We start from the raw sequence: 22,500 nt of genomic DNA on the forward strand, positions 1-22,500 counted from the left end.
AAAGTCACAATTTAAAAATATGATCAGTAATTGCAAAAAATCCATTTGAATAACTATGCAGATAATGCGTACAGTGGTTAGGTATATTTTAATTAAAAAAATAATTATCTAAATTGCTGGGGATGTCAATAGGTGTTTAAATCAAATTCTAAACTAGCTTGGTCTTGCTGAGAACATTTAAATTGGTTACTGTACTGCAAAATAGTGCAGAAACACTGACTGCTGCATACTTACCATCTATATTTGTTCTGAAAGAATAGGGTTTACTCCAGTTTCCCCACTTCCAGAAATTTTTCTGGGCACCACAGTGTACTCTAACACTGTAATCCTCATCAGGATACAGGTCCAGAAGACTCACCGTTCTCAGGCCGACGCCTGTGAAGGTGCGCTGAACACACACAAAAAAAATAAAAATTAATGAATGTAACTAACATGTGTTACAAAAGAGTATGTCTCAAACTATTTTTAATAAGTACCGTCTCACAAAACACTTGGCTCTCCAAGTACCACCATAATGACCAACATAAAATTACAGTAGCATAGTAAGCCTAAGTATGTAACGACCGGGTCGCATCGTGGTGCGAGGTGTTCTCCCAAGGATGCAGACGGGCTCGGACACAGCTTGCAGGTAGAAAAATGATTTATTCTGGAACTAACTCAGACAGGAAAAAACAAAAAAACGACTAGCATGGGAGCTAGCAAGCAAAAAAAATAGCATAGCCTGAAAGCTAGCAGGAAACAAAGAGGTCGATACTTGTTGCATATGAGCAAATTAGGAAGCCAGGCCGAGTGAGGCCCGGGCAAAGACTAAATAGCCCTCTGATTAGTGCCCGGACAACAGGTGAGCGTCTCGAACACTAACCAGAGGCAGCTGAGCATAATCTGCCGTCATGGCAACAGAAACAAAACAAGGTGCTGAAAACACATGTGACTTGAAAACGTAAAACTATGATCCGGGCAGCGGATCATAACAAAGTATTCATTAAAACAAGGCAGAGGTTTTATTTAACAAGTGTATTTAATATTTTGGCCACTGCTACATTACCCACAGTTAGAACAGAAACACTTTGTTTAAATATAATTAATAATTAATACTTAATAATATTTAAGGGATTCTTTGGCGTACCACTAGATGAAGCCCACGTACCATTGGACACAGTGTGAGAATCACTTATATAGAAAATATAAAAGGGAGCTAGTAAGTCACCTTTGTTTTATTATCTTGAGAACTGAGCTCTACCTGGCAGACCAGAGCCAGGGAAGTATAGCTGTCATATTCCCACTTCCAGAACATGGTGGCATTCCATGCACGGACGACAGTGCTTATATTTTGAGGTGCCACTGGCCGCACTGGAATTGAAAATGGAACAAAAAAAATATTTGAAGGCAGTCTTACACATGTGCTTCTTGAGCATAAACAACTGAATTGTGCATCCTACCTCTGTGCCGGATTTCAGCAGAGTCTGACATGCTGTACTGGCCCAAAGGATTCACAGCTTCCAGCGTCCAGTTGCCCTCCCACTGCGCCACGCTACAAGTAATGGGCTGTTCCGAAATGGTTTGTTTCGCACATTCCCTTCAAATAAAAAAAGTCCTCATATTAGATGAAGGGATGCTCTCCTCACTCTAGAAGATGAACAGTGCTATGGATCTGACATCTGTGTGCACAATTACACCAAAGTACCTGTCGTTTAGTGAGTAGACTGTTCGCCGCTTACTGCCGTACAATCTGGTGTCTCGCACTCTCCTCCACTGGCACACAGCTGACGTCAAATCGTGAGTCTCACAAAAAAAATCACTGAGCAGTGGAGGATCTGGGAAAGTAAAAACAGAAATAAATGATCAGTTGAATAAACATATCACCAGTATGCCCCGAAATCATCTACAATCTCCTCTGCAACCAGGGCAGTTTTCTATCTTAGATACATCTACTTTGATACTTAAAAGTAGTCAGTGTACAGTTTGTACAGCAGTCTCAATGCATTTATTTTTGAAAATAAGTCAACATACTATACAGCCATGGTTGTCTAAATAACTGGAAACACAAGTGAGCAGCAAGATAATTGTGCCAACAGTCAAGCATGATGGCTGCAGCGTCATGGTGTAGGACTGCATGCATGCTTCCACCACTGGGGAGTTGTGGTTCACTGAGAGGAGACCACAATGTGACATTATGAATCATTGTGAAAATGGCAGTTTCCGACTATGATAATAAAACCAAGTGCCTTGCTGAAGGCTACTGGAGTGGCCAAGTATGTATCCAGACCCGTTTGGGCATCTGTGAGGCATCCCCAAATGGATAGTGGAGGAGTGCAAAAGGTCTAACATCCACCAGTGATGTCATCATTGAAGGGTCAAAAATAATTTCCGGAACAATATGTGCAGCTCTGGTGGATTCCTTGCAGTGCTATAGAATAATGGTGCTCACTCCTAATTTTGATACTTTGGACACAATTTGGACATGTTCACAGCTATTTAGACAGTCTCTCTTGTCCGTCAAATAGACAAGGACCATCTAGTCTTCCTGGGGCCGGGAAAGTCTGTCCCTGTGGGTACGGAGATGACTGATCAGGCCAATCGCGCTCTGAAGGTTCTGGTACAGTATGGGCAAGGAATGGTGGCTGCTGTGGGAAACTTTGTGGCACTGCTTTTCCTGTCTTACCTGCGTGGCTCAGCTGCAGAAATTCATGGGACTTTGCACCACTGTAAACAGCTGCCTGTTGCCTTGCTTTTTCCATAGCTCCCCCGAGTTGTGGCCAATGCTGAAGGCTTTCAGTAAAGCTTTGAGTGTCTTTGAAGCACTTCTTCTAGCCTCCAAGGGAGCGTTTACCACACTGGAGTTTGCCGAACAGTAGTTTCTTAGGGAGGCGATGGTCTGCGGACTACATGGCCTGCCCAGCCTAGCTGGGTCTGCATCAGGATAGTGTGGATGCTGGGAAGGTTGGCTTGGGTGAGCACCTCTGTATCTGGGATCTTGTCTTGCTGTTTTATGCAAAGTAGTTTCTTCAGCCTGGTGGTGTGGAAGTAGTTCAGCTTCCTGGCATGGCGTTGGTAGACCGTTCAAGACTCACAGCCAAAGAGCAGGGTAGTGAACACTACTGTTTTGTACACATTGATCTTTGTCTTTGTGGTGATACCTCTTCTGTCCCACACGGTCTTGTGTACTCTTGCCTTGGTGAGTCTGGTGTTGACGTCAATACCAACTACGCAAGAAAGAGTACTACCAAGATACGTTAACCACCAAGATACGTTAAGTCTTTGTCTGTTGACGGAAATGTTGGGTTGAACGTAGTGCGTCCCTTAAATTGGTTGGTGCATCGACTCTGTGTTCTTGGTGTTGATTGTGAGCCCGAAGTTATTGCAAGCTTCATGTAACTTGTCAACGCTGTGTTGCATGTCTGTTTCGGGGGTAGCGTTGAGGGCACAATCATCAGCAAACAGGAAATCGTTGACAGTATCTGTTGAAATTAAACCTTGTTTTTTGCTTAAAGCCTCCTGAAGCAAGCACACAGCCTTGTTTTACTCTGTTGGAGACTGGAAATGCTGCTGAAGACTTTCTGTTTTCTTGTACTCCGTCCAGCATGCCATTAAACATTTAGACAGTAATGGCCGCATGTTGACTCATTTTCTGTGGATAGTAAAGCTATACAGCTGTACACTGACTACTCCAAGGTATATCAATGTTTTACTGCAACAATATTGTTCCTATGATCTCATCTTTAAGCGTCTTACAGGAAAAGTATAATCATTCGGTCTAAATACATGTGTAAATTGAGAAAAGCATTAACTTTCAAAGTGGTATCTCGGTTTTCATTATTAATCCGTTGCAAACAGGGCCGACTTAACCTCAACTTAACCTGGGGCTGAGAGAGTTTCAACAAACCTCCCCACTCCAACCTTAACGTCAACACCCCCGACCCCGAAAACATACTTTGAAAAATAAAAATCATGATTTCATTCAAAAGTACAGCAAAAATATCACACAATTTAAAAAATAATTTTGTTCATGAATACATTTCCTTTGTGACGAGCGCATGCACGTCTGTAATAGAAGTCAGTAAACTTCAAGTAAAGTGCTGGCGATCTGGGAGGACTGCCTGTTTTAGTACGATAATAGTACAATGGTCCCTCAAACCTGCTCGGAGCAGTAGAAAAAAACAAAGCAGCGGAGGGAGGGAGGGAAAGGGAGAGGGCGAGGGAGAGAGAGATATAAAGACAGAGAGAGAGAGAGAGAGAGAGAGAGAGAGAGAGAGAGAGAGAGAGAGAGAGAGAGAGAGAGAGAGAGAGAGAGAGAGAGAGAGAGAGAGAGAGAGAGAGAGAGAGAGAGAGTGTACACAATCGCTAAACAAGACTGAGCTGTTTGTGATTGACAGATATGAACACCAAACATTGCATTTCACCGTCAAAATCGAAGGCCCCTACTTGGGTGGGGTCCCTGGGCTTTAGCCCAGGTAAGCCAGTGCATTAGGGCGGCCTTGGTTGCAAAGGGTCCATAATCATATGAAAACTAACAATTTTTCCCATGGTAAATCCATCCATCCATCATTCGTACCGCTTGCCTCTTTCGGGGTACAATAAATCCAATGTAAACCTAATAAATTTCAAAGACCCAAACATGTTTATGCAAAACACATTTTATAGAGAATAGTTCTAGTTGTGCACCCGTAAAACAAAGCAAAATGCATAAAAAGGACGAATAACCGTTTTAGCTTTATTGACTACTCTTGACTGGCGGAGGTAGGAAAGAGTCCCACAAACTCCACCTTTGTACTTTGCCATATCAGAGTGCTGGCAGTATTTTTAGATCCAAGATCACACCAACAGCGATTGTGTGCTCCTATGACTTTGTTTACCACAACTGATGCAATCACATGCACGCGCAAAACCTTTGCTCTTTACAGAACTACGGCGGATAACCGGTAAGCGCCATTTTAACCTTGATTTTTTTGACAAGACGTTTTACTGTAGCAGTGTGGTGTGTTCAGTGACACAATGAAAATACAAAATTTAAGGCGGACTATTACAGTATGTTACAACTTTATTTGTCTGTATGAAGGCTTTTTTCGCAGCCGTATTTAAAAAAAAAACCCACAGAGACTTTCTGTAATCAAACTAAAAGCAAGACAGTGTATGAAACTCAGCAAGTTTTGGTGAAAATGTCCACTTTAAATTTTCAGATTTAGAACTGAATCATCCATCCATCTATCTATTTTCTACCGCTTGTCCCTCTCAGGGCACACTAAATGAAAATCAAGATACCCCCGTATTCTTAACCGTTATCTTACATCCAACAAAGACCACGGTTCCAGACAGCTTATTCTTGTCAACGCTGTCCCAGCAGACGACATTGGTCCCCGAGCTGGAGCTGTTGGATGGCGACTGGTTGGCCACTGTGAAGCCGTAACTTCGCCGACTGAGCCGGGTGGCGTTCACGACTGTGTTGCCGTAAGTTACGCGACCAAAGTGCCGCCCTTCTTCCACAATGCAACAGAAAGTGGTGCTGTCCCCCGCAACCACAGCTCTGTCCACTGGGTACATCTTGAACTTCCTATTGGTGGGCAGATCTTCTCCTAAGGAAGGAAACAGTAGGCGGAAGCAGATTATTTAAGAGCAAAGGGATATAAATAGACTTGTTGTTTTATTCAAGCACAGTGGACACATAATTTTACAGCAGCAGTTTGACCTTGGAGGATATGCGTGTCGCTCCATTCACTCGTCGTCTGCCCTTCTCTTGAGCGAATTTGGACAGACAACGAAGTACATTCCAGAGGTTCTGCTGAGGTCCAATTCCACTCGTACCGACCAGTTGACTGATTTACAGTCACAGGCAGCGTGTCCTAAAACACAGGAGATGAGCGTGATAGAACGCATTCTTAGCAATTAAATTTAACCCTCTACACTACGCCTTTTAAAAATAGCATTCCAAGGACATTACCCATATTTAACACACTTTCTTTCTCCTATTCACAGTAAATTATTTATATATATATATATATATATATATATATATATATATATATATATATATATATATATATATATATATATATTATGAGGTTCTTCTTGTCAAAATAATGGTAATATGTCATTAAAAAACAACATTCTGCAAAAAAACGGCAAAGAGAGTACATTTTATGCACTTTATGCATTTATGCACCTGCTCAGTGGCCTTGTGGTTAGAGTGTCTGCCCTGAGACTGAAAGGTCGTGAGTTCAAACCCCGGCCAAGTCATACCAAAGACTATAAAAATGGGACCCATTACCTCCCTGCTTGGCACTCAGCATCAAGGTTTGGAATTGGGGATTAAATCACCAAAATGATTCCTGAGCGCGGCGACCGCTGTTGCTCACTGCTCCCCTCACCTCCCAAGGGGGTGAACATGGGGATGGGTCAAATGCAGAGGATAATTTTACCACACTTAGTGTGTGTGTGACTATCGTTGGGACTTTAACTTTATAGTCAAATCTGTTTCAAGATATATTTAGGAACATGCTCCCACCTCCAAAGACATGCACCTGGGGATAGGTTGATTGGCAACACTAAAATATGCTCTAGTGTGTGAATGTGAGTGTGAATGTTGTCTGTCTATCTGTGTTGGCCCTGCGTTGAGGTGGCGACTTGTCCAGGGTGTACCCCGCCTTCCGCCCGATTGTAGCTGAGATAGGCTCCAGCGCCCCCCGCGACCCCGAAGGGAATAAGCGGTACAAAATGGATGGATTGATGGATGTTTACTAGTTTTAAATCATGAGATTGCTATTTATTGTAAAATAATGAAAAACATTTTTTTTAGTCCAATATGTCAGCATTTTTAAATAGTTTGGGAGGTGCATCTTTGGATATGTGTGTGAAAAGTATTTTTAAAAAACTAAAGACCAACAAATATGGATTGCAGCACATTATTTTGTTAGATAAAATCATGTTATGAATTTTGGAAATTGATATATTTATCTTTTTTTAATACATTAAGGGCTTCATTTCCTAAGATTTAAACAACGCGCTAGGCAGCGTATGCAAAAAATAAAATAGCATGTTCTATGAGTGGGCGTGTTGCGTGTGATCTACTAAAAATGCGTGTGCAATTGAGAAGTGGTGCAGACCACCTTATTTACCGTAAATGAGGATTTTGCACAGAGACGATCATTTTCTTCACATTCATGTTACCATGCTCCTACCTGTGTGTGATGTGTTAAACAAGCAGCACACATCTATAATCCGTAACACATTTTCTGATTCGCAATGTAGAAAACAGAAAGATATGCACACTGACACTTTGACATTTTTCTTTCACTTTCACGTGCAGTGTGCGAGGCTGTGGATTGCATCACCGGTGCATTTGTGCGTCTGGAATGACTAAAACGCAAGATAATGCATAATTAAAGACGTCTTGTCATGTAAGAGGTATATTATAGCAATATATTTCCTAAATTAAAAAAAATAAATAAAAGCGACATTCAAAAAAACGCCAGCAGACACCAAAACAAATCAATTTATTTCATTTTAATCAGCTCCATAAGTCATTAGTAGCAATACATTGTTTAAATTAAATTGATGAATAGACGATACGTCTGATATTTTTATTCCTGACTGTCCACCAAAATGTTGACACACACACGTAGGACGCAGCATTCTTGTCTGTCCAGGCAGCGCAAGCATTGGAACTGTCAGTTTGCACGTCCTTCTGACACATGCTACATAAATTGCCAAATATTGTTGGCAAAACAGTGATCAGTGTTGATAAATCACATTGCGCGTGCTGTATTAATGTATTTGCATCTTCTCCTCCCAGTGTTGTGGGCGTTTTGATGATCAGGATATATTTTGCATATTAATGAAGACAAAAATGCAAGATGGATGGCACACCTTTTTCTGCTCACCTAACAGACGCAATCCATTTTTTGCACGTTTAGTAGATCAGCTTTGCGTGTGGTATCAAGGATTGCACGTGTTTTAGTGCAGGCAAACCCTTAGTAAATCAGGGGCCGTACTTATCAAGCTTCTTAGAATTACTCCTAAGAAGTCTGCTAAGAGTTGACTTAAGAGTAAATAAATTCTTCGCTGAAAGCTGCACTTAAAAGTTAGTTATCAAGCGTCTTACTCACACTTTCAGCGAAGTGTAGGACCGAATCTTAAGTGTCACACTCAGAGCTGAATTACGACATTACTATGTGCCGTAAACGGAATTTTAGGTGACGTCATTTCTGTGTCCATAGAAATGACCAATCACGGAAGGGAATCCGTTGTCTAAGAATAAAGAAATATCTTGGAAATATTTAAGTGGACAATGGGAGTGTATATTTTGACAATAAACTGCAAAATAATACAAAACAAACTAGTCCCCGCCGGCACTCACGCTACCGCTCCCTCTCTTCTATCGCCCACACACTCACTGACGTCACTCACCTCACGGCCACACACATACGCTACTGTCATAACATTTTCTTTCCAATTCATTAATTAGGCAACTAATTTGAAACTGGTGTGGGTGGCTCCATATATACTAGCCCACTGCAGACACATGCAGAAATCAACAATTAAATCTGTGACAAAAATAATATCCGCTCTGTCTAAACGATACCGTTTGATCAGCTGCTCGTCATCAAAAAAAAAAAAACATTGTTCCGTTCCCTGAACGTTCGCGCACGTCTCTCTCGCCTCAGTGCCATCCCCTGCTGGCAACTCCTAACCACTTAAGACACCTCTGAAGGTCTCTTAAATATCGTGGAGAGTAGGAGTGATTCTTAGACTTAAGAACGTTGATAAAAAGCTTTTATTCTTAAGTTTGAGAGTAGGACTAAATTTTGCAAATTCTCAGGACTTAAGTGTAAAATGGCACTCTAAGAAGCTTGATAAGTACGGCCCCAGGTCCTTAGACCAGTGGTTCTTAACCTTGTTGGAGGTACCGAACCCCACCAGTTTCATATGCGCATTCACGGAACCCTTCTTTAGTGAAAAATAAAATGTTGGTTTTTTTCAAATTCAAGATAAAGTTATATGTTTTTGGTAACACTTTAGTATGGGGAACATATTCTAAGTAACAAAGACTTAATTTAGAGTTTTTTGGACACGAGGGGAACATATTCTAAGTAACAAAGACTTAATTTAGAGTTATTTGGTTAGGGTTAGGGTTAGAGGGTTAGGGCCAGGGTTAGAGGGTTAGGGTTATAATAAGGCCATGCTGAATAAGGCATTAATAAGTACTTAATAATGACTAGTTAAGAGCCAATATGTTACTAATTTGCATGTTAATAAGCAACTAATTAATGGTGAATATGTTCCCCATACTTAAGTGTTACCTTGTTTTTTTACTGGTGCACAAAATGAACCGTGCATGAACATCACCTTGTTCAAAGAACAAAACCAACACAGTGCATAAAATCACAACAAATTACACACCTGCAAATAAGTCTGACTTCTGCTGTTGCCGTATGCGTAATACGCCGATAGGGAGAAGTTTTTATTTACACGATGAGTCGGGTGTGTCTTGACCTCCGCCGAACCCCTGAGCCCGACTCACCGAACCCCTAGGATTCGATCGAACCCAGGTTAAGAACCACTGCCTTAGACCTTGGGTGTTTAATACACGGTTGGAGTGTAAATGTTAAAACCTCACGCATCTATGCCCTATATATACAACCACTATGTAAATAAATAAATTATAAATGGGTTATACTTGTATAGCGCTTTTCTACCTTCAAGGTACTCAAAGCGCTTTGACAGTAATGTAATGTAATCTTTAATATTATTATTACCACTCAAATATTTTTGTAAGACAAAAATTGGTTTTAAAAAAATATTGCCCACAAACATTTAAATATTGGTAATGGTGACTTTTTGCATTACTTAACAAAATAAAGATATAAATAATGAATACATTATTTGTACTAAGACTGGGCAAACAAGGCAAAGACATGAACTTGTTTTTCTTCATCTGAGCAACATTTCTCAGTCATGGTGGAGTTGGCACTATGATTGGTCAAATATTGACATTTCAACTCCCATTATTTATTTATTTTTAAAATTAAATATGACATTACTTACTTCTAAAAAAATGTATCAGGATACGGTGTTCAACGTAATAAGCATTAATCTGAAAACATTGTGTTCTTCTTTGAAGTCACTATGTCCATCTTCTTTCATTAATAGTCCAACTTGTTATCCTTTTAACTCATCACCATATTCATGAGCGATTTAGCATGACCATAAATAGATGATTGTGGGAGGAATAGTGGAAGAACACCAGGGTGGAACTCTTTTGTACACAATTCACTGCAGGTTTGATTTATAATGAGAAGAGTGTGTACAAGTGTGCATAGCATGCTTTAATATTTTGTTTTTTTGTATATTCTGAGGTTTGTGCTTACGCAATGTTTTGCATTCAAACCAACGCAGAGTCTTAAAATGAGGCTCCAGGAGCTTAAAAAAGGGGTGTGTCAAAGAAAAGTAATTATGTAAGTAAGTAACAATCATCCCACATCAAAAAATGACAAAACAAAAGAATAACACTCACATAGAAGACACTTTCATTGAGTTCCGTCCTGAGGATCATGACGTCAAACATTGTAGAGCCGCCTCCCAGCCATGATATGGATATTTGCTGCGTTGTCATGTTGGGTGACAGGCTCACCTGTTCGGGTGCAGTCAGGACTAAAGGGAAACAGGTAAAGAGACTATCATTATCATCTTGTAACACATTGCGCATGGTCACGGTGGGTATTAAAAGTGGGATTGTTATGAAAAGCGGTGTAGAGATTCCTACCATTTTGGGCCTGAGTGTGTACCACGGAAAGGCCAAGGAGAGAACAGATGAGCCAGACAGGCCTGCAGCTGGTGTGTAACTGAAGCATGGTGAGTGACTGGTGGTGATGTTCCTCTCCACTACAGCAGCACCATGCTGACAGGAAATGACCCTGTGAGAGTATGGAAAGCACAATTAACAGTTTGAAGTAAAACCAAGAAGACATTGTATCCCGTTATTTTGCTACAATGCATATGCCTCTAAGTTTAATGGATGATGTGGGGATAATGTTGTATTAACGTTATGTTGTAATTTGTAATATGGTATTGTGAATAAACTTGAATTAAAAACAAATAAAAAATGTAAAAATAAAATAATTAAAAAAAAACATTTTGAGCTGCCTGTATGTTTGTATTTGTTTCTTAATGTGTAAAACTGCATGTAAAATGTGCTTGACAATGAGTGAGAGCAATATAACATTTTTAATGGATAAATATAAAAGAAAGCAAAAGAAGAGTCTTGTCCTTACATGTCAACATTTGCATTTGAAAATAAGTGAAATTCGAGATTCCTCCAAATGCCGGACAAATACTCAAGTATTAAACCCTGAAACTGGTGTATGAAATTCTTGACCACTCTAAGGTCAGTATCTGAAATGTACGAATACATGCTCGCTAGTGTAACCATATCTGAGTTATTGTGTATAAATATTGGGAAATAACTACAAATGTGCGCTTCATTCACTAACTGTGTTACAAAAAAGATCAATTAGAATAATAAATAATGTTGGATATAGAGAACATACAAACCTTTTATTTATTAAATCACAATTATTGAAATTCAACGACTTGGTGCATTTGCAAACAGCTAAAATTATGCACAAAGCAAACTATAACCTGCTACCCAAGAATGTACAATTCTTCTCAACAAAAGAGGCGAAATATAACCTTAGAGGAAAATCTAATTTAAAACATTTGTATGCTCGTACAACACTTAAAACATTTAGCATATCAGTATGTGGAATTCAATTATGGAACGGATTAAGCAAAGAACTCAAACAAAGCACCAATATGATTCAGTTTAAGAGAGAGTTCAAACTACAAGTGTTCACAAAGTACACGGAACAAGAATTATGATGAACATAACACTTTTTAAAAAAATGTTTATTGAGACAAAGATTATTTATGTATTTAATATTTGTTTGCTTACTATGGTATATTATTTATTTGTTCACTGTTCTGTTACAGAGAACAAGGAAACTGGATACAATTGCTATGGTATGAAAAGGCGTAGGATTAAATAAGCTCTGCTTCTTCCTATTTCTTTTCGGACGTGCTGTAATGAAACAACTGGAATTGTGTGATGCATTACATTATATCGTATGTATGTTTGAAATAAACTGAAACTGAACTAAACTGAAATGTTTTTATTACTGTATGTCATCTAATCATGTTGCGGCCTGCCCCACTAAATAACTGTATGGGAAACGAAGGTCCTGGGTTCGATCCTGCGCTCGGGATCTTTGTGTGTGGAGTTTGCATGTTCTCCCCGTGACTGCGTGGGTTCCCTCCGGGTACTCCGGCTTCCTCCCACCTCCAAAAACATGCACCTGGGGATAGGTTGATTGGCAACACTAAATTGGCCCTAGTGTGTGAATGTGAGTGTGAATGTTGACTGTCTATCTGTGTTGGCCCTGTGATGAGGTGGCGACTTGTCCAGGGTGTACCGCCCGAATGCAGCTGAGATAGTACCCCCTGCAATCCCGAAAGGGACAAGCGGAAGAAGATGGATGGATGGAAACACTGAATATTGCCTCCCTGCTTGGCACTCAGCATCAAGGGTTGGAGTTGGGGGTTAAATCACCAAAATGATTCCCGGGCGCGGCGCCGCTGCTGCCCACTGCTCCCCAAGGGGATGGGTCAAATGCAGAGGACAAATTTCACCACATCTTGTGTGTGTGTGACAATCATTGGTACTTTAATCTTAAACTTTAATATACTGTACACAAAACCTTCAAGTTAATACCTGACCGTGTGCATTTATATGTGCATTTGCACAGCTCTTGTATTGGATCCTCTTAGGTTGGGTGTACTTGAGTTTATTTATGAGAACTAAAACTTCAGCTTCTAATGCTGTCATTAGCACTTTTAGCTAACAGATCCAAAGACACCAACTTAAAAAAAAAAACCTTCATTAGGGTTGTACGGTATGCCGGTATTAGTATAGTACAGTGGCGTGCAGTCACTAGAGGCAGGAGAGGCGGGGCCTCACCTGCCATCATGGAAAGAAAAAAAAAAGAAAAAGAAAAAAAAATTAATTAAATTGTTATATGTATCCAGTGATTATACTAAAGTTATTTTCCATTTAACTTCACCAGTTTTAGATTATTTTTATTTTTATTTTCACATTTGCCGTTCAAATACTGAGAAGAGACGGTGCGGTGATCAGCAGCCAGTTGAGGCACTTGTGCCTCACCATGGATTGCGACTCGGCTAACTGCTGGCCTGCTGTGCAGTGAGACTGTATTGCTATATGAATTATATTATACATTTCCATAGTTTAGTTAGCTGAGGTATATAATGTACAGTGTATTTTGTCAACATCTGTATGTGTGTAATGTATTTTTAGTGCTGAGCGATCATAAATCTGCTGCGGAGACACACTGTGTGAGGCTCGTATCATAACCCCGCCTCCTGGTGCCAAGCACCTCCGCCGCAGAATGCACTGCCCGACGGGAGCACCGCGGCCACACCAACCAAAGCCCACACCCAAACCCTCCACGTGCAAGACCGAATCCACCCAAAAAAAGTCACTTAACAAGAAGCCAAAAAGTGCAAAAACAACAATGCTCGCGCTGCAGGAGCCGCAAACGACCGCAGGGACACAACATTAGCTACACCTGCACTGCAGGTTCATATGTTTGTAAATCTGACTGTGATGATGCAGTCGTGCCTCACCAGACCTTAACCTCACCGCACGCCACTGGTATAGTACCGCGATACTAATGAATCATATTCGGTACTATACCACCTCTGAAAAGTACTGGTCCGTCGTCGTCACGTCGTGTCATTGCTGGTTTACGAGCAGACTAGCATGTTCGGCAGCACACAATCACGGAGTACTTACAAGCAGACACAGTGTGTAGACAGAATAGGGAGAACGAACGCATTTTGGCTTAAAAACTAATGATAAAGTTATAGCACTGAAAAGCCCTCAGGAAGAGGTGCTTGGCCTAGTGGTTAGAGTGTCCGCCCTGAGATCGGTAGGTTGTGAGTTCAAACCCCGGCCGAGTCATACCAAAGACTATAAAAAAATGGGACCCATTACCTCCCTGCTTGGCACTCAGCATCAAGGGTTGGAATTGGGGGTTAAATCACCAAAAATTATTCCCGGGCGCGGCGCCGCTGCTGCCCACTGCTCCCCTCACCTCCCAGGGGGTGATCAAGGGGATGGGTCAAATGCAGAGGACAAATTTCACCACACCTAGTGTGTGTGTGACAATCATTGGTACTTTAACTTTAACTTTAACTTAACTTTAAGACATGGCTAGCTAGCTAGCGGCTAAAGACCAGCCGCAGTCAGCAGTGTTTTAGCTACTTCTAAATCACTAATCCTGGTCTCCATGGCGACAAATAAAGTATGTTTCTTACAAGTATCATCCCTGCAGGACGAGGAATAGCTAAACATGCTTCACTACACACAGTACCTCACCGGCGTCAAAATCTTAACAAACGCCATTGGTGGATCTACACCTAACATCCACTATATTGATACCAAGTACAGGAGTGTATCGAGTCGTAACTACTATGATTACATCGATATTTTTTAGCATCACAAAATCTTATTATTATTATTATTATTTTATATTATGTTTATAAACTCAGGAAATATGTCCCTGGACACATGAGGACTTTGAATATGACCAATGTATGATCCTGTAACGACTTGGTATCGGATTGATACCCAAATTTGTGGTATCATCCAAAACTAATGTAAAGTATCAAAACAACAGAAGAATAAGTGATCATTACATTTTAACAGAAGGGTAGATAGAACATGTTAAAAGAGAAAGTAAGCAGATATTAAAAGTAAATGAAGAAGTAGATAAATAATTCATTTTCTACCACTTGTCCTTAATAATTTTGACAAAATAATAAAATGGAAAATTACACAATATGTTAGTGCATACATCAGCAGACTAATTAGCAACCTTTGTTTGCCCACTTACTAATAAAAGACAAGTTGTTTTGTATGTTCACTATTTTATTTAAGGACAACTTGCAATAAGAAACATATGTTTAATGTACTTTAAAATTGTTGTCAAAATAAAGCCAATAATGCAATTTTTGGTGGTAACCTGTATTTAGAAAATTACCAAAATAATTTTGGTACTGGTACCAAAATATTGGTATTGGGAAAACACTACCCTCCATATGACAATGTTATGGAATATTTCTCCAAAAAGGTCATAATTGCATGTTTACATAACTCCATTTATTTCCAGGTCGACAAAACTCCAATTTTCATCATCAGCTTAAAAATGGGTGCATTAAAACAAGACAAGACAAATTATATCCACACTGGAAAAAAGGCGGATAACCGTAAAATCCAGTTGACCGTCAAGTCGACATGATGGATGAGAAGAAGCACCAGCGGCTATGTTGTCGTAGAGTATTTTAAGCCTGGAACGCCCTGAACCTGCATGTTTGTGTTGCTAATTCTCGGATTTGCTGCGTTCAACTGTCACACAGCTGCTGCTCTTTTCAATTGGACAAGCTTTGACTAGTACTACAAAAGTTCCATGACAAAATAACCTGCAGGTACTTGCCGATGAATTATTGCAACATACACCTGGTTGTTTTTTCTTATAATTCCTTGACTGAACATTTATGATTTATTTCATTTGAAAATACTCCCAATAGGTTGGGTTTGGGAAAAAGCAGCATATCTACATGAGATTCCAAGCCTTAGCTCTACAAAAAATACATCTGTCTGGACTGGATGTAACCTGAAAGTCCAGTGATTGGAAGCTGGCCAATGCCCAGATTCCGGGAAGTGCAGCCAAGAAACTGATAGCTCCAACTGCCCGGCACACAAATCAATAAGTGTTTGCAAGTCCGAAGCGATGAATGCGACCACAGACGAGGCAAACAACAAGAAAGTGGTCGGCACTTAAAAGCCAAGTCTGAGTTTAATCTGTATGCCAGCAGCGCTCCCGTTATAGACAAGTGTTTTTTCCTTTTTGTTTCAACAGCACATACTTTGCAGTATTGTATGTGACCATTCAGAGCCATGGAAAAAGTCTGTTGAAATGTTTAAAGTGCAGCACAGACCGTACCGTGATGCAATCATTTCTGGAAACCCAAATTTGTGTAAAGGCCTTGTTTGTGCAGCCTCCCCTTTTCAAGCAGGACAAGAAAACAGTCATAACAAGCCAGTTTCTAAACCGCAAAAAAAAAAACAGAACTCAAGGTCAAAAACATTTATTTTGACTAACAAGATATTCTTACTTACCAGACATAGTTGTTGCCCATCTTAAATAAAAAGGTACCAAAATCGCAACATTGTTTTTTTTTATATACTTCATTACTTTTCTCAAACTGTGAATACCACTGACATATGAACTGTATAAAAACTAAAATAAACATAGTACATGTCAGAAATAATCACACAATACAGCTGGGATAGGCTCCAGCAACCCTAACAAGGACAAAAAACATCAGTTGCATCTTGTCCTACATTGTAGCTTTTGAAATAAACATTCCTTTAATGTACAAATCAGTCCCAGCGTGAACGTTTTTTATTACAGTATTTTAGGGATGTAACGGTAAACGGTATAATTATAAACTGCGACAGTTAGTAATACCGTTTACATTTTTAATTATTGAAAAAAAACGTCATTTATTAACATAGATTTTTTTTATTAATTAAATAAATAAATGAACTGAACATGTTAGGCAACACTGCTTACTTCCTGGAAACGAAGTCGCCGCATGCGCACCAGTTCCGTTTGGCGCTATGCAACTACATGGATTTTTCTCCAGGAGATTTTCCCTCGGAGTAAACGGACCCAAACGCTTCGTTTCACTGTATTTCCCTCGCTTCACTTCAGTAGCGTAGAGTCTCGACGTGCGTTTAAGAGTGCACTGCTAGTTGATTGATTGATTGATTGAGACTTTTATTAGTAGATTGCACAGTACAGTACATATTCCTTACAATTGACTACTAAATGGTAACACCCGAATAAGTTTTTCAACTTGTTTAAGTCGGGGTCCACGTTAATCAATTCATGGTAATGATGGGGACATGTGTGGACAATATTGGAGACAGACGCCTTTGTCCCACATAGGGCTGGACGAAAAAGTATGTGTCGATATATTTTTACTTAAACTCGATATTCGATACGTATCTCGATATATTTTCTACTGAAAGTACACATATAAAGATATTCATTTTTGAGTGAGAGTCACTGAAATTGAACTGAATGACAACTGTACTGTAAACAGTCAGTGGCACTTTTATTAACTCAGTCAAGATGGGTATTAACAGCACAGAAAAGAAACTGTTTACGTAGCACAGAATTACATAACATAAATAAAATAGAAAAATATAATTTCTACCTAAAATAAATAACATAGCTGTGCAAATAATACAAAATGCCTCAAACTCAGATAAAAAAAAATACATTTGCAGGAAGGCACTTTTTGATTCCAAGTCGACGATGTAATGGACTGTCACACATGTACGGTTCTGGTCAGCGCCAAGTAAGTGACTTGACTTAATTGTGCGGTTATGATCTTCCTCACTTCGGCATACATTTTTGGCAGCATTTCTCGTGCAAAATATGCCCGCCTTGGCAACTCACAAACAGTTTTGATTTGGGCTTACATGGTAAACAACTCAAATGAATGTTTTATCCAGATGCATACATTTGTCCAAATGTGGCCAAGTAGACGCATTGTGGGTTTCCTGGACGTCGTCTACATCGTTAATCTAAGGAAGAGAATTCCTCAGCCATCTTCCACTAGTTTTTCTAACATATAACTTGCCGGCTTGACTCTCTCGTCGTCATTTGGGATGTCTGTTGTGATTTCCCTTTCTGGTTCGATGACCCGCCCTATCTTGACTCTGATTGGCCTGTCCGTAATGTTTTGCTCTAATCTTAACTAAGGCTGCAACTAACGATTAATTTGATAATCGATTAATCTGTCGATTATTACTTCGATTAATCGATTAATAATCGGATAAAAGAGACAAACTACATTTCTATCCTTTCCAGTATTTTATTGAAAAAAACAGCATACTGGCACCATACTTATTTTGATTATTGTTTCTCAGCTGTTTGTACATGTTGCCGTTTATTAAAAAAAAATTTTAAAAATAAAAATAAAATAAAATTTAAAAAAATGCCTCTGCGCATGCGCATAGCATAGATCCAACGAATCGATGACTAAATTAATCGCCAACTATTTTCATAATCGATTTTAATCGATTTAATCGATTAGTTGTTGCAGCCCTAATCTTAATCAATCGTGACTCATCATAGTAAACAACCAACCAATCATGGATGTTCTTATATGTGCGAGCAGGTCTTGGAAGGAGAAAGGGGAGGGGTTTAGTAGCCCATGGAGTTTTGAGAGGGAGTGAGAAGCGGGGGGGAAAAAAAGGAACACAACAAATAAGCGGCGTTTGGTCATTTTAACGTGAAATGAATTATCTCGATATTACGATATTTTCTTAATTCATAACTTGTTTGAAAATATATCGATATATCTTACAAACTCAATAAATCGCCTAGCCCTAGTCCCACCCTAAAAGTATACAGCTGAGGAGAAAAATATTTGATGTTGCTTTCATTTTCTCAACACAATGTCCTCTCACCTTTAGTGACTTAGAGTTAATTACATGAGGAAACATGCAGCAGGCGATATGAACTTTGCCACAACTTGTTGATAAAGTATTTGGTTTGCTTTGTTAACTGGGATGCTCACACACCCTTTAATTAACTGCTAACTCTGTCAGTGTCCCAACATCAATACTAGCTCAAATTTAACACTGGCTGTGAAGTATCAACAAGCTGAGGCACAACGATTGTGGGCTTTTTATGTTACAAAGTTGTTAATTTAAAAAACTATTTTGTTAATGTTTTACTGTATAGTTAATTACTATATGACAATGTCTGCTCAAACTCTTAATGGATCTGTCCCGATACAGCATGTACATACATTTAGTACATATAAATGTACACAATGTACATAACTTCAAAAAATAGCTCTCTCTAACAAAATGAAAAACAGAGATAAAGGCATCATGTAATGAAAAAAAGCTCACATGTTGATACTGCTAATGAACAAAACACAATTATGTGTCTCTAAATATATAGATAACGTTTATCAATGGCTTTTTACAGATTACCCCAACACTGTTTAGCTAACATAATGAATAATTGTGCAGCCCTATGTATAAGACTAGATATCATACATGAACACTATTTTCATCTACATGGACAAAAACTGCAGTTCCTTCTTATGCCCATCAAGTGCCATTTTGCAAAATTCGTCCTTTTTTTTTTTTTTTTTTTTTTTTTAAATTACCGTATTTTTCGGAGTATAAAGCGCTACGGAGTATAAGTCGCAACCAGCCGAAAATGCATAATAAAGAAGGAAAAAAACATATATAAGTCGCACTGGAGTATAAGTCGCATTTTTTGGGGAAATTTATTTGATAAAACCCAACACCAAGAATAGACATTTGAAAGGCAATTTAAAATAAATAAAGAATAGTGAACAACAGGCTGAATAAGTGTACGTTATATGACGCATAAATAACCAACTGAGAACATGCCTGGTATGTTAACGTAACATATTATGGTACGAGTCATTCAAATAACTATAACATATAGAACATGCTATATATTTACCAAACAATCTGTCACTCCTAATCGCTAAATCTGATGAAATCTTATACGTCTAGTCTCTTACGTGAATGAGCTAAATATTATTATTTGATATTTTACGGTAATGTGTTAATAATTTCACACATAAGTCGCTCCTGAGTATAAGTCGCACCCCCTGCCAAACTATGAAAAAAACTGCGACTTATAGTCCAAAAAATACAGTAATGTTTTTATTTTGTTCCTTAGATTATATTACGCACTTGTGTTGCTTTCATATGCACATTCAATTTGTCTATGAATGTTCTCAATCATCCAGGTCATTGTCATCTCAGGACATTCAATCGATGTTTGGTTTGTCTTTAAAGCAGGGGTCTCAAACACGCGGCCCGCGGGCCAATTGTGGCCCGGGAGACGTTATTTTGCGGCCCCCACCTTAATATGAAAGTTTAATGTTAGTGCGGCCCGCGAGTTTTAAATGAATGGCGCTTGACAGCGTTGTGTGCGGAGCTGAAGAAATCTACCAATCACGTTGTGGTATGAGGCTCTCGACAATATCGAGGGCGTGCAGTGATGGCACTGTCATCAGTGTCCTCTAGAATCTGTCACCGCATCATCTTTTTCTCCATACTAACAGCGTGCCAGCCCAGACACATGTTGTATGAGGCTTCTAGAGACACACGCAGGTTATTGCAAGACATACTTGAGGAACAGCCATACATGTCACACTGAGGGTGGTCATATTTTATATTATTTATATTTTAACACTGTTACAAATATGCGCCACACTGTGAACCCACACCAAACAAGAATGACAAACACATTTCGGGAGAACATCCGCACCTAAACACAACATAAACACAACAGAACAAATACCCAGAATCCTTTGCAGCCCTAACTCTTCCGGGCTACAAAAACACCCCCGCTACCCCCAACCCCGCCCAACTCAACCCCCCCCCCCCCATCTCCCGAATTCGGAGGTCTCAAGGTTGGCAAGTATGCATTGACGTCACTTGCGTAATGCAAGCAGAGAAACATTTTGCCGCTTTTCTATGACACACGCTCTTCCTTCCTCCCTCCCTGCCTCCCTCCCTCGCCCGCCTGCTCGCTCCCGCCCCCGTTGTAAACAGTCCGGGCGGGGAAGACGAGCACTCCGCCGAAGGAGCGAGCGACAATACAAAAGTGTGGTGCACTGGACCCCAGCGCTGATACAGACGTGGTGATGTTAACCCGTTCGGGGCTAATTGTGCTACCGTAACTGTAAACTCCACCCCCCACCCTCCTCCCGTTGGCTCCAGACAGAGACGATTTTTGATGCAATATTTCTTTCACAGGGGCACCCCGACGTGTCTTATTTCATTTCATTTCATTTTTATTTATCTCCTTCATTGATGTGCATCTTTGATCGATAGACAATTATACCTCAATTTTTAAATTATACATTTACACACCAATGCCTGAGAAGGAGCAGGATGAAGAAAAATCTTATATTTTTCTGCCCCCTTCAACATAGTACGTAGTCTTACTTAATGATATCATATAAACAAACAATTACATCCAAATATAACGAAAACAAACAAAAAAACACAAGAAGTGCAAAACTTCATGATGTACAAAACGAACAAAAAAAACAAAATAAGTAGTATACACCTCACAGGATGATACAAAACAAATACAAAACTAGGCAAAAAATAAGTAAAATAATAAATATAAAGCAAAATGTAAACACTTATGGCTGTCCATATGATCTCATTGTTCTGTCCTTATATATTTTTTCAATTGGAATATATTTTTACAATCTTTTATCTCTTGTAAAGAGAATTCCATAGTTTAACCCCCACCACTGATATACACATTTGTTTTAAAGTTGTCCTTGAATACTGATGTTTGAAATGACCTTTTCTTCTATGCTCTTCATTCTCAGAAGTGATGACAAACATTTTTTGTAAATTTGCTGGTAATGTTTTACTTTTAGCCTTAAACATGACACATAATGTCTGTAACTTTACTAGCTCCTGTAGTTTCAATAAACCCGAATTAATAAATAATATGTTAGTGTGTTTTAAGTAATCTACTTTATGAATAATCCTTATAGCTCTTTTCTGTAGTTGATACAGAGAAAGTTGCGTTGCACAAGGAATACAATTTGAAACGTCATTATACAACTAGACATGCTGAGGAGTATGCAAAATACTAGGGGAGTGAACCGGGTTGCAAATTTTAAAACCAGTCTACTGAGGCAACAAGATTTCGTCAAGAAAGCAAGCGAAAAGAGCGATGCAGCAGTCAAAGCTAGCTACATGGTGAGTGAGATGGTTGCTAGGGCGGGAAAGCCATTCAAAGGAGGTGAATTCATTAAAAAGTGCATGTTAGATTTTTTTTAAGAAATCTTTTCTTGCGGCCCAGCCTCACCCAGTTTCTGCATCCAGTGGCCCCCAGGTAAATTGAGTTTGAGACCCCTGCTTTAAAGACTTCTCGCCGCCCATCCGAGTTGGCTTCACCAGTTCATGCTCATAGACTTAGATTGGTCAGATCTAGTCTAACCAAACAGTCCAGTTGCGATCGATTGAATGCCCTGAGAACACATTTAATGTCTACTTGAGGTACCTGAAACAGTGTTCTTATCTACAATATTGTTTTTTCTACAAAGGAAATCATTTTGAATGTGTTTTTGTTTTTTTTCAAATAAAACCTGGTTAAAAGATTTCAGTATGAGTAGTTTTGGAAAATTTTGAACACATTTAAAAATACGGTAATAATAATGATAACCGTGATAAAAAAAAATGTTCATACCGTGACATCCCTACAGTATTTACAGTCCAGATATACAATTACACATTTACCTCATCATAAACAGAAATGTTACTTTTTA

At 39.3% G+C, this 22,500-nt stretch overlaps 1 protein-coding gene across 1 annotated transcript in view; it reads right to left on the minus strand.

The window, feature by feature from the left end:
- lifra (LIF receptor subunit alpha a) overlaps positions 1-22,500 on the minus strand; it is a 65,930-nt gene that overhangs the window by 23,030 nt on the left and 20,400 nt on the right. The window contains exons 2-9 of the mRNA XM_062025516.1: positions 10,757-10,907; positions 10,508-10,644; positions 5,684-5,837; positions 5,286-5,570; positions 1,685-1,814; positions 1,440-1,576; positions 1,208-1,350; positions 235-388 (exon numbers count right to left, since the gene is read on the minus strand). Coding sequence (XP_061881500.1) covers positions 235-388; positions 1,208-1,350; positions 1,440-1,576; positions 1,685-1,814; positions 5,286-5,570; positions 5,684-5,837; positions 10,508-10,644; positions 10,757-10,844 — 1,228 coding nt within the window. The 5' untranslated portion in view covers positions 10,845-10,907. The remainder of the gene's footprint in view (positions 1-234; positions 389-1,207; positions 1,351-1,439; positions 1,577-1,684; positions 1,815-5,285; positions 5,571-5,683; positions 5,838-10,507; positions 10,645-10,756; positions 10,908-22,500) is intronic.

This window comes from Entelurus aequoreus, linkage group LG17 (assembly GCF_033978785.1).
Source record: "Entelurus aequoreus isolate RoL-2023_Sb linkage group LG17, RoL_Eaeq_v1.1, whole genome shotgun sequence".
NCBI classification, from domain to species: Eukaryota; Metazoa; Chordata; class Actinopteri; order Syngnathiformes; family Syngnathidae; genus Entelurus; species Entelurus aequoreus.